General features: G+C 44.1%; 1 protein-coding gene across 2 annotated transcripts in view; it reads right to left on the bottom strand.

Annotated features, from left to right (window-relative positions):
• The window catches only part of MYO5B (myosin VB), a 328,229-nt gene that overhangs the window by 180,065 nt on the left and 134,896 nt on the right, over nt 1-13,268 (bottom strand). For both annotated transcript variants that reach the window (XM_075932680.2, XM_075932681.2), the window contains exon 5: nt 4,514-4,670. In XM_075932680.2, coding sequence (XP_075788795.2) covers nt 4,514-4,670 — 157 coding nt within the window. The remainder of the gene's footprint in view (nt 1-4,513; nt 4,671-13,268) is intronic.

Raw genomic sequence — 13,268 nt, 5'->3', positions numbered from 1 at the left:
GTGCCATTGTCTCAGAAATGAGAAGGAGTGAAGGTTGATAAATTTCAACTAGGAAAATTTACAGGGCAAAGAGCTTCTGTGGAAAGGGTATCGATTCTATTCCAGAACAGCACTGGTACGAACCATTGGAGTGACAGCTAAGACGTCGCTTGAAATGGAATCATGTTCACGATAAATACACACACACACACACACACACACACACATCGCTATGATCACTACAAATGAAACAGCACACAATTTCCAATTAGCATCCAGTTTTAGGAATGCCTGGTCCAAGTCAGCTATTTGGGGTTTTTAAGACAAGAGAGCTTTGTGTTGGTGATAGCTGGCAGACTGACATTCCTGGGAGTTCATGCCATCTCTTTATATGTGGGACAGATACAGCACAGGAGGGAATTGATGCCAATTTTCCCCTTACTCCGTCAGGGGTTACAGGTTTTTTTTAGTCACCATGCCCATATAGGCTGAATTCAGGGGTGCTCCAAGGCTGGAGTACCCACAGAAAAAAAATAGTGGGTGCTCAGCACCCACCAGCCAAAGCTGATGAGTGGAGCCCCACCTCCCCTCCCAACAGGTGACCCACAGCTGTTTGGTGGCTTGAAGAAGGGCAGAGAGCATTGGGTGGGAGTCTGGAGAGGGGAGGGAGTAAGGGCAGGGCCTCATGGGAAGGGATGCAGTAGACATGGGGCTTCAGGACAGAGCAGACCAATAAAAAATAATAGTCAGCGCCTATGACTAAGCTCCCTCCATCATTATTCAGCTTTATTATTTGTGTAGTACCCAAAATGTGTTGGCACTTTACACGCATGTAGGAGGACAAGGTCCCTGCCTCCAGGAGCATACAATCAATGTTGACAACTTACCAATGCAACTAGGTACCTCAGGTGAGACTGCCAAACAAGAATACTGATTAATAAGAGTTTGTGATGGAGGTACTTGGATGCAGACTTGCCTACATGCAGTCCACTAGGAATCAGACACATCACGTAGGCTGCGTCTAGATTGGCATGATTTTCCGGAAATGCTTTGAATGGAAAAGTTTTCCGTTAAAAGCATTTTCGGAACAGAGCATCTAGATTGGCACGGATGCTTTTCCGCCAAAGCACTTTTTGTGGAAAAGCGTCTGTGCCAATCTAGATGCGCTTTTCCGCCAAAAAGCCCTGATCGCCATTTTCGCGATCGGGGCTTTTTTGCGGAACACAAATCTGAGCTGTCTACACTGGCCCTTTTACGCAAAAGCTTTGCGCAAAAGGGACTTTTGCCTGAATGGGAGCAGCATAGTATTTCCAAAAAAGCACTGATTTCTTACAGTAGGAAGTCAGTGCTTTTGCGGAAATTCAAGCGACCAGTGTAGACAGCTGGCCAGTTTTTCCGGAAAATCAGCTGATTTTCCAGAAAAAAGTGGCCAGTCTAGACACAGTCGTAATGTATTATAGGGCTGTGGCTCCTAAAGCATCATCCACTTAAAAAAAAAAAAAAAAAAAAAAAAAAGATGTAATGCATAATTAGTGCCTTGGCTGGTAGCAGGGATATAAAACAGCGTTTAAAATGTTCACCGATCAAACTACATGTTTAACCCTCGCCTGTGGGACATTGGGCCCAGCGATGATGAAGAACCAGCCTCCTGTAGTAATGCTTACCAGGTAACTGCTTAACTCTTTACATACTGAGGTGGTAGGTCTGGGGAAAGAGGGTAACTGAATGAGCAGGAGATTGAACGTACCTCTAACAAGAGAGCTCATTGGTGAGGGAATCCTGCATGCCTGATGCAGATATCCCCAGAAAGCCAAACCCTCTGTCATGTAACAGAAGCACTCTGGCACTTCGCTATTCACAACAAAAATACGTTCTCTATCATTACAGGTATGTGCACTGGAGCACCATGGCTGGATCTGACACCCAAAATGAGGAAGGCCTGTCACCTCAGGTAAATCGCCGTACAACAGTGACAGCTCTCCAGTCCCACTGTAGGTACTATGGGCTGTGCCTACAGTAGTGACCATAAATTTAGCCATTAATCTATATTTCTTCTGCCACTTTGGAAAGGATGAAAAATAGAGCTGCAGTCTAGATACAACTACCAGCTGTATGGAAGAATCCCTGCAGCCAGTACAACTACTATTAGGATGGGGCCCTGCTCAGTATTCCCACAAGTAACTCATCTGCCTTCCCAAAACACAAACCTATGAGCAAGGCCTCAGTTTGTCAGGACAACAGCTCACCCCTGATTGAGGGGTATGATCCGTCAAGTCCCAAACCTCCCAGTCTCGAGTTACATAAGGGTACATCTACACAGCCAACAGAGACTCGCCGGCAGGCAAGATTAAAGACTCACCAGGCCCCTGGGCAAGGTGGGGGTGAAAGCTTTGTGCTCCCAAAAAGGGGCAGCGTCTGGACAGCTCGTCCTCAGCATTGCCTGAACTGTGCCCTCTGCCCCACAGTGCTGCCTGGAGCGTGCCACCTGAGGCTCCCCTGCATGCTGCACTGGGCTTTGGCCGCAATCTAAAGGGCCTGGCACTCAGGACACTGCCGTTATCTGCAGTAGCAGTGGTGGGAGCCGGCAGCCCCATGCCCCTTTGAGTCACTGGCCCCCAGGGCAATTGCCTCCTTTTCCTCCCCACATTGGCGGGCCTGCTCGCAGCAGTGCACATCTCTACACAACAATTTAAGCCCAGGTTCAAGCCAAATCCCACTCACGCCCACATTTCAACATGTGCTAACCTAAGGCTCAGACTCAAAGGCCCAGAACCCTGCAGGGCGGGTTTCCTGTGTGCACACGGACCCCGCAGCCCCTCGATGTATCCCAGAGTTCTTTGTGGTGGAGGAGCAGCACTGAAGGTAGCCAGCACAGCAGCCAAAAGCTCCATTACTGTCTGGCTGAATGCAATCCCACTTCGCTCCTCCTACGCCGACAGCTCTGCCTCTAGCTCCTCCTCACTGTTGTGAGCAGTCTGCCTGGAACAGGGAGCAAAACTGATAAGTATGAGGAAGCTCCTGGACATTGGGATGCTGGTAATCGCCCCTCTCTTGGCCAAGAATAATTGGGAGCCCTGCCATTCCCTCACCCTGCAAGGCAGCCGCTTCGTCCCACTGGGGCTGCGTGTGCAGGGGTGAGTGGGCTGCATGCACTCTCTGGGGTGTGCTGAAGCGTGCGCGCATGTGCGCATGCACACGTGGGCACACACACACACACACACACACACCCAAGATTCGCACTTCACCATTCAGCAGGCACCAGGCTGGGGTGAGCAATATTTGTTTTTCCCTCTGAAACCTAAATTGTGTCAAACTTTAAGACAAACACCTCAAGAAAAATAAATGAATAAAAACTCCAAGCAAACAAAACCATCTTCATGGAACATCACATTTTAAAAATTAAACATTGCAAAGTTTTATTTTAATCGTTCGACAGCTCTGGAGACTGATGTGCTAATTACTCTCCAAACAGGTGCACATGGGCATTCCCTGCCAACATGACGCAGACCGGGGATGGAGAGCCTAGCTCTTTGATTACAGCCTTCTCCCACTGCATTCAACCTACTGACAGCCACCAAAGGAATTAATTATGCAGTTTATGTACTCAGGCTCCTTAAGAGTCAAAATTCATAACCTACAGTTCAAATGCAGTGTAGACACTCAAGCCCAGCGTTCCCCAAGACAGCACAGCTGACTCGAGTCTCATTAACCCTTGGCTTACATTGCCATGTAGACATAGCCAGTGAGTCTCAGAGCTCAGGTCAACTGACTCCGCTCACAGTGCAGGGATAAAAATAACAGGATCTGGCTGAAGGTTAGGTGCTGAGACTCAGTGATGTAGGATATGAGAAAATGTAAAAGTAGGTGTATGTTGATTCAATCCATAGATTCAGTCAACAAACCTCTCTCTTTCTTTAGGGAATTAGTAAAAACATGGAGTAAGGGTTACCAGTCGAAGTCGAGAGAGGAAAAGGAAGGTAAAGAGGATACATTACTGGTGACAGTTTCAGCAATACTGAACTAGTATGAACTTTCTCTGTGGAGACACAGATCTCCTCAAGTGGGCCAGATGTATCATGCCTCCTCCCATTCCCATAGCTCCATAATGAAGAAATAGACAGATTCAACAGTATTTCACATACAGCGGGCACGGAACAGAAACATTTTAACAGCTTACAGTCACTATCAGCTTGCGACCAATTTACAACCGGTGACCTACACACAGAAAGTTGCCTAAAGTAATCTATCCCAACGGTTTAATTTTTTTCCCCACCACCCTTAATAATTATATAAAAATCTAGTTAATACAACTATGTTTACATAATCCTAATGTGTGGATCTCACTTGTGAGACCAAGACAGATCCTAAATATAAACACAAGAATAGAAACTTCCATTTACTAGACAGAAGGAGAATACCAATTCTGAAGCACCGCACCCTGAATTGGTGCAGCTTGCTAATGCTAGAAACAAATGCCTACATATTGTTCAAAATAGAATAAAAATCAATGCCACTTCTGTTGGGGCAGCTTTACCTCCATGATTGGACTGGATGCAAGGACCTTCTCTTCAATGTTGGTCTCACTGGCAGAGCCACCAACAGATGCGAAGAAGCGCATGGCATATTTGGCAGAGACTGTCTTTCCAGCACCAGATTCTCCACTTACGATAATGGACTGGTTCTTCTCATCCCTGTGGGTCAGAGAAAAGCTTTTTATAAACTCATCCACTTTTTAAAAGTTCAAGGTTGTGTTTCCCACCATTAATGAATCTTGCAATTGTGGTTTTGCATTTTCGTATGCATCTTGGTTTGTTAAATGTTTTCCTTGCCTGTGTTGATTCTAGAATGAACGAAGTTTTCACGCTATTGACTAAAACTTTACTGGCAGCGTCAATATGATAAATTTCACAATTGGAAACTTTGAAAAGTTAATGCTTCTGAGCATCTTACAACAGAATTCCTTTAAGCTTCTCATCCAGTGCTACATCACAACACACCACTGCCTTGTAATGCAAGGAGCCAGCATTCTGACATTTACTTCCCAGCGCAACAGCTCTTCAATAACTATAATTCTGATGTTTAAGATTCCTCCTATCATTACTCAAGAGGATTCTGCTGGGTATCAGCTGTTGACTTCCATGCTCTCTTGGTCTCTCCCACACTTCATTCCTTTTAAAAAGATAATCTGATGTTTCAGCTAAGCATTCACAGAGAACTGGATCTACAATATTATGTTAATATGGCCTCTAATTAGGGAGCTCATGGCTGTGGGCTACAACTGAGATACAAGTTTGTACATGAAAAACCAAGTTAAAACACAGGTCATATACTCCTGTGGATCAAAACTCTACTACCCAAACCTCTGCATTATCTGGATCACCCTCCTGATCTGCCAGCGCGAGGTATATGCTGTAGCGGGACAAGGAAGGGATTCATATTAAGCACATAGCTCCAGGCAGAGAGAAGAGGTACCCACAAATATGACATGCAGCACTGTTTAGTTGAAGGCTGTAACAGTGGCATCCCTAAAGCAGATTGAAGAAATGACATAAGGTCTCTAAAGAGGGAAGCTTTGGAGTTAAACTGGTGTAAAGATCTGTGAAGGCTGTTTCTCTAATCTTGATGAAGAACTATTTGCTGGGTTTCCTGTGGAGAGTCATTTGCCACATACAGCATGAGATCAATAGGACCAGCACCTATATTCCAAAAGAAAAAAGTCTCTGCCAATCTGATCCAAGGGACAATTCCCAACCCCGAGTAATCAGTTACACCTTGCATATGGGGGTAAGACCCACCATCCAGCTGGGAAGTAATCCTTTGGAGTAATTTCCTATCTAGTGTCCCATCCCCAATCATTAGAAATATTTACTACTCATAGTTGCAAATCAGTCCAGTCAGGAAAATCAGGCCACATCAGCTCAGTGCAGCACTAATAGAGCATGTAAAATCATATTCACAGCAGCCTGACCTAGGATAAATAATAGTTTAAGCCCAAGAGAATCAATGTGTAATGGGGTGCAGTCACAGAAGATCCCCTGGAGGTGCTTCCTGGAGTGCTGACAAAGCCATTGATACTTGCCTCTTTGCTCTCTGGGACTTCTCACTGCCCTGTCCGGCTGGGCCAGCGAAGGCACAGAGCTGAAATCACTGCCCCCCAAGGAGTAGTACAAACACTGAACCTCTTCAGGTTCAAGGAAAATGCAGTTTTTGGGTACAGCTTCCTGGGATACCACTCTTCAAATGGGATCAGAACCCCAAATGAATTATTTAGGTAAGCCCCCTTTAACAATGAAAGGAGGATGTACAGACTGATTACTCCCCCAGGTAACAATTATTTACACAGGGCTTGATAGTAAATAAAAGTGATTTTATCAAGTATAAGCAGTAGGATTAAGTGGTTGCAAGTGAAACCAGGGAGAGCAAAGTAGATTACAAATCACGCATAGCTAATTTTAACACTTGTCACAAACTTATTACCAACTCACGCTACAACTGTTCTTATTCCACCTAAGCCTCCAAACCAGAGAAGTTCCTTGGGTCCCTGGTTTATATCCTTCGAGTGCCATGCCAGCCAAAGACAAAGGGACAGCTAGCTTCCCATTGGTTTTATAGATTCCACTTTGGGCAGGCCTTCTGTTTCTACATTCTACCCTTACATGGAAAGTTACATGGTTAGACCCTACCAGTTGGGGGTGTCACGTGACTTCCTAAGACCAACCACTGCTTGGACTCAAAAGAAGCTGTTTACAGGTGATCACCCAGACATTGAGGGAAGCTTCCTTGATGGCTTGTATTTGCAGATTTAAAACAATAAACCATTTGAAACTCCATATATCTAACTTTACACACAAGAATGATACATACAACACAGGAAGATATACAGAGGCAGCGAATTATGATATTAAGGTTACATGAGGTCACTTGTCCAAAACATCTTTTGAGTTATACACATCTGTGTCCATTAATCCATTTAATAAAACACGAGGGGATTTAATCACAGAATGCACCTGAGTCAAATCCCCATCCCATTCTGAATATCTTGTGGCACCCATAAATGACTGGCACATGGATCTTGTCTTCCACTGCATATTTTACTGGACTTTTTTTCCAAACACACATTTGCAAGGACAAGAGAAACGCAGCCTACCATATTATTAACAATGGCAAAGCTTACAACTAACTACTGTTCTTTAAAGAAGCTGCTGAAAGTGAGCTTTGATTACGTTCGTGTTCAATCCATGGGACCAAGAGGTCACCCATTCTTTCTAATTAGTTAAGCAAAAGACTGTGGCAGAACCATGTCAAAGAAAACCATGGAAGTCTTTGCAATGTTGAATCTTTTCTGTGTTACTTTAGATGACCCCAAAAATGTGCTTATCCGTGGATTCTAGTTGACAAAATAACTGTGTGTTTTTTTAATAGGCGTAAGTTTTAGGAAGTAGTCTTGTTTTCAGAACCTGTTAAGGATTCTTAAAATTAAAAGCTGGCTTCCTTGAAGCTTGTGGTCTCTCAAGTGTTGCTATAGGATTATTGTTTTCTACCACCTGCCTATTAGGAGGGACACTCTAGAATGGTATCTGTCACATCCTGGAAACATTTGTTTTGTTTTATTTTATCCATGGAGATGAAATCTAAGTGAACTCTGCTTGCTGTCTTTGGTTCCCTAATGAAGCCAATAAAGCATTACTGACTGGGGGAGGGGGCGGGAAGGAGGAATTCTAACAGATTTCAAGTCCCCAATCATGATCTATCACAGCTTGAAATGAATGGCGCACACAACTGGAGAGACGGAGCCATGATTTTTGCAACTGTATCCAGCAATAAAGTTTAAATTTCTAGCCCTGACAAAGCCCAGCTGCAAGAAACCAATCTTAGAACAGAGAGACACACACACAGGATCGCCCATTGTCACCAACCCCTCACTTCTGATATGGAGTTTAGCAGCTGCTTTCCCAGAGACTGCTGGACATGAAGGCAAATGTTTTGAGGAAACATTGAAGGCAGAACACAGGGCTAGCTAGTAGAGAGACAGCATGAGTTTCTATCTCTTCTTCTCACAACACATTACAGCTGGCTGCTGTCTAAAGTATATAGAGACTACTCTGGGGTGGGTGCAAGGTATTTTATGTCCTGCCATCAGCCAACACTAGAAATGCATCTGTGGGACAGTAGTTCATTCACCCCCCCCCCAAACCAGATGCACATCCTGGACCCTCATGTCTTGCCCTCCCTCTCACTGCTACTTCTCTAGATACTTTTATGATGCTCACCATCAAGGTATCCATTCGTCTTCCATTTAGTGCCCCCAGCTCTGCCCCTTCTGCCCAAGGCCTGGCCCCTTCCAGGAGTGCAATGGGAGAGTCCATCTATAATTATTTCAGGCGTCTATTTCACAAGCTCTGCCTCCAGGCTCTCTCCATGGGATTCCGGTTTGATTACGACTCAGCCATTTCTATGATATTTTGCGTTCTGTTTGCTATTTCTCCTGTCTTTCCATTTTAAATGTGTTGTTCACCCACATGTACTGACCCCCGTGGGAAACAGTATGAGAAAAGACAGAGCAAACACCATTTCCTGCTAATACAATCGGCCTGTCAGGTCACATTTTTCTGAAGTTTCACAAAGATTTGCCTTAACTACTGACCCGCTCCTGTTCAGAATGAGCCAGCTGGGTGTTGAGATTTTCTGCCTTAAAAAAAAAAAAAGTGAAATGCTAGCTACTAAAAACAGTTGAGAGATCAACTGGTTCTTATCTTTCTAGTTTAATTCTGGATTACAAAAGAACGATCAAAGCAATAATTTCTACAAAAGAAAATGCCTTCTCTCTAAAATTAAGTCAATTATTTTCCAATGAACTGATTTTTTGTTTTTCTCCATGGCAACAATCAGTGTTCTGACATGTCAGACCATTCATCCCTCCATCCCCAAAGACTGATTCTTGTTTCAAGACATGTGGCACAACTGTGACAGTGATGTGGAGTAGATTCAATGAAAGGGGCAGGATGCGAGTCCTGTCTATGCAGCATGCAAAGAGAAACAGCTCTTGATTTCAAGCCTTAACATGATTTATTTTCCTAAGCTTTACAAAACAAATGTATTTTTTCCTGTATACATCAGAAACCCCGGGGGCAGAAAGACACTACAGAGTTCAGCTAAGATGGAAGCATCAGTCATTTCAGTTTCCCTTTTTAGCCAAGTACATTCCGACTGACAATGTTACCCTGGGGAGGAATTCTGTGTCAAAAAACTAAAAATTCTGCACATGATATTTTAAAATTCTGCAAAATTTTGCATATTTTGTCAAAGTAACTCAGTAGAATCACACCAATGTTAATTATTTTAGTAATTTATTTCATAATACCAGTCAGCAAGTATGTCTGTAACAATAACAAAAAACAACATTCAGGAAATTTTTGACAAATAGATTCTTTACTCGGTACTATGAGGCTGCACCTCCTGCTGTCTACACTCGCCAACTCCCCTCTCTCTGGGGGTAGGTGTCTGGTCAAGGGGTAGAGGGAAGGAATGAGCTGGGGTGTGGCATCTCGGCAGAAGGAGTAAGGGAGCTGGGGGGGGGGGGGTTAGGCTTGGATGGTGGAGAGGAGGTGGGGTGGCTAGGGTGGGAGGGAGCGGTCAGGCTCAGATGGCAGAGGGGACCCGAGAGAGAGATTGATTAATAGAGAACTCTGAATAATAGTTCATTTAAACTACAGTACCGAAGTTTATTTCCTGAATCCCTCAGAAGCAGTGCAAAGGCTTGGGGGGTAATGGAGAAGTTAGGGTAGAGCAAAGGAACTGCTGGGAAAGAGATTGGGTATGAACTTGAAACTTTGTTGAGTATGGGTCAAGTGGAACGGGGTGGTTTGGTGTGGGAAGCGATTGTTAGGGAGTGTTCCCAGTGCAGGCCTGGCTGACTCCTAGCCTCTCTCATTCAGTCAGGCACATATGCCCCTATTCTCATGCACCCCAGGTGTCCTCCTACCCCCTGTTCAGATGTGTCCCACCACCCAAACTCAGACACCCTATCCCCTTGTCCCCATGCACCCCTTGTCTTGTGCCCCCATGTGTCTGTCTCCATTCCGCTACCACCCTTTCCCCGTAGCTCTGCATCCCTCTTCCTCAGCCCATGTGGCCCTTCACCTCCATTCCTTTTCAGCTCCTGCCCCAGTTTGTCCTCCCCTCACTAATCTTTATGAGTTCTTGTCTGACCCCTCCCCCACCACAGCAGCCCCATGCTGTTTCACCATATCTCCTGTCTCCTAACCTGGTCCAACAGGCACTATGAAGAAGGCTCTGCACTCTCTCTTTTCCCTATCCTAGCTAGGGCTGGCCAAGAGTAACCGCTGTGTTCTAGCCCCACAGTTCCCTCTGATGGGCAATGGCAGAACTGCACCAAGTTTTCAGCAGAAACTATTTTCTGCAAAAAACCAAAATGTAAATATGCATGGCACATGAAATATGTGTGCGCCACAGAATTCCCTCAGGAGTACAATTTACACTTGCATTTATAGCAACACACAGGCCAACTGTTGTGTGCCATTTACTGTTATTTACATTTGTACTGCAAACAAGCATCTCAGTACTGCATTGAGGTGCCCTCTTTAAAAAAAAAAAAAAAAAAAAAAAAATCCTAACAACACATGCGTAGGGACACAAGGCTCAAAGTGGAGCCTAGCAAATGTAAGCTTGGAAGAATACACCCAACATAGCATCCATACAAACCCTTGCAAATGTATCGGTAGGAAGTTCAGCATATCATTTGTGGCGTGGCTTTGATCTGACAAATCAAATTCCATAATGAAAACCGAAGTATTCTGAAATAACACAGCATGGTTCAGAGTTGCGTGTGCCATGCTTCTTTGTTAATTGCTCTGAGTTAGAAGAGATCAACTTCACTGGTTAGAGAAGAGAAATACTGAAGAATCTTGGGATTCATTAAAACAGATTCAGTTAATGTTATTTAGGGGCTACCTAAATAATAAGATCTTCTATATCACCTACTCTGAAAGCATCAGCTTTCAGCATAGCTCCTCAGCCTCTGAAATGCAGTTTCTCCAATCATATCCCTTCAGAAATCTGAGGGAATTTAAAAAGACCAAATTCCTCCCCTTTTAGGATTAGGCCCATTTTAGTCACTATGATCCTGATTCTATCCCAACACTTCATATCTCTGCTGTTGAAATTCACTCGTGGCCAACCTAACCGTCAGCATAGGAATAAATTTCATCCCAGATATATAATCTATAATCCAAGGCACAGAGAAGATTAATTGAAAAGGCTGAGCTAGGATTAATGAATTCTAGTTTCAGTGCCGACACAGCTTCTCCGGCACGGCCTTGGACAAGTTGCTCACCTTTCTCTCTCTGTCGGACGGCATTAAAGAGATACCACCTCCCCTGTCACACAAGGTTCTTGCGAGGATACAGTACCTCCAATACTGGCCTCTGCAAAGAAGTATTAGGAATAGATGAAGTGTTTTGAAGATGAAAAGTGCTTGGTGTCATTATCTGTAGTTAAGCTCAAGCCACAAAGTCAGGGCTGGAGTCACCACACAGCTAACACTGGCTATCAAGTAGCTGGAAAGTCTTTCTTCCAGGAGGATACGGAAGAAATAGCCGCAGAGACACAAGTGGTAGAACATCGGAGTAGTCACACTGGATCCGAACAATGGTCCATCTAACCCAGCCTGTGACAGCAACCCATGCCAGCTGCTTGAAAGGGAATGAACAAATGAGGTAATCATCAAGTCAATCACCCAATTTCCAGTTTCTGGCAAACAGGGACTAAGATGGTTGCAATGGCACATGGGCCATCCACAGAGCAATTCTTTTTCTGACAGAACCATTTTAATCATGCCCATGCTTGATGTGCTTTGTATCATGGTGGTACTGGTGTGCTCTATGACTCTGGAACCAAGTATCTGATAGGGCTTAGGGCTTCTGGAGACACTGCACCTTCAAAGCACTACACCGTGACATAGAGCTATGAGACCTGTTTAAATGAATGCAGTGGCAATGTTTTGGGGTTTTCATCCACAGGAAAAAAAATCCAAATGCAAGCTGAAGGCCTCAGTCCAATGTTCTGGGACAGCTGTTCTCTGTGCAAACAAGGCACTGTGAACAGCTCACACCCGAAACAACTGACTCATGGCACTACAAGAATTATGAACCAATTTTGCTCCACTCCAGCTCCACTTTCAGGGTTTTAAACAGATCTCATACCAACCCTCTACAGAGGGGTGAATATTCACTCTAAGACACTACCTAACCTCTTTAATTTTTATTTTTAACATGAATTTACTAATCATTGGTTTTAAAAGTATAATTATACAGTGCACAGTAGATACACTTGCACACAGGACAGTTCTACATTTTAAAATTAGACCAACACAGCTTGTCCTCATGAGAGGTCACCGGCTTTGTTCCAGTACAGAGTTCTATCAGATCCAGCAGTCCTCTCCCAACACTAGTGTTATTTGTATTCGTTGCCAGCTCCTTCCTCGGTTTCAGAGGTTAGCTCTTTTGGTGCCTTTTCACACCATCATAAGGGAAGTTCTGGAAGTTATTTTGCATCAGCTTGGTAATGGAGCCAGGAAATGGGGGTGCACAGAAAAATTGGCTGGACTAAAATCTTGACTGGAAATTGCTCAAAACAATTTATTATACCAGGTAAAGTCAGGAGCTTCAGGGGGTAGCCGAGTTAGTCTGTGCTTACAGCTTACAACCATTCTGAATGCAGTGGGCACACAAGTAGGTGCAGATACTCCTGGCACCATGGTCAAATCTGAAGTTCTTCCTCAAGGGTGAAGAGCACACAGTGTTGAGAAGGTTTCCTCATTAGCAGTAGCTACTGAATTCCTAGATAGCATTGAAGCCTGGATGTTCACATTAGCAACCCAGCCATTCATAACCATTAGCTGTAATAAGTGGCCATGAGGAGAGAATGATAAATTAAGCACAACAGAAGTAAATGTGTAAAGAGAACGATGATCAAAGATAAAGGAGCATACAGGTATGTGTATTTGTTTATGCATATTCACATTTTAAACTAACAGCCCCTTTAAAGAATAAAACATTTCCCACATGTGTCAAGATGAACAAAAACAATGCTTCATTATGGAGCAAATGTCTTTGTTTAATGATGATTAGTAACATCTCTTCCTGAAGAGACTCAGAGGCCATGAATCATTAACACGCATTTGAGTGGAATAATTAGAACCTAGAGCACTCATGCTGCTAGAGGTTTTTTTAATGTGCGTTTTGCTTTTAAATCTCCCTCGGTGCACTTCT

Source organism: Pelodiscus sinensis, chromosome 6 (assembly GCF_052426305.1).
Source record: "Pelodiscus sinensis isolate ZL-2025 chromosome 6, ASM5242630v1, whole genome shotgun sequence".
NCBI lineage: Eukaryota > Metazoa > Chordata > Testudines > Trionychidae > Pelodiscus > Pelodiscus sinensis.
This window is presented reverse-complemented; position numbering and strand designations above follow the sequence as displayed.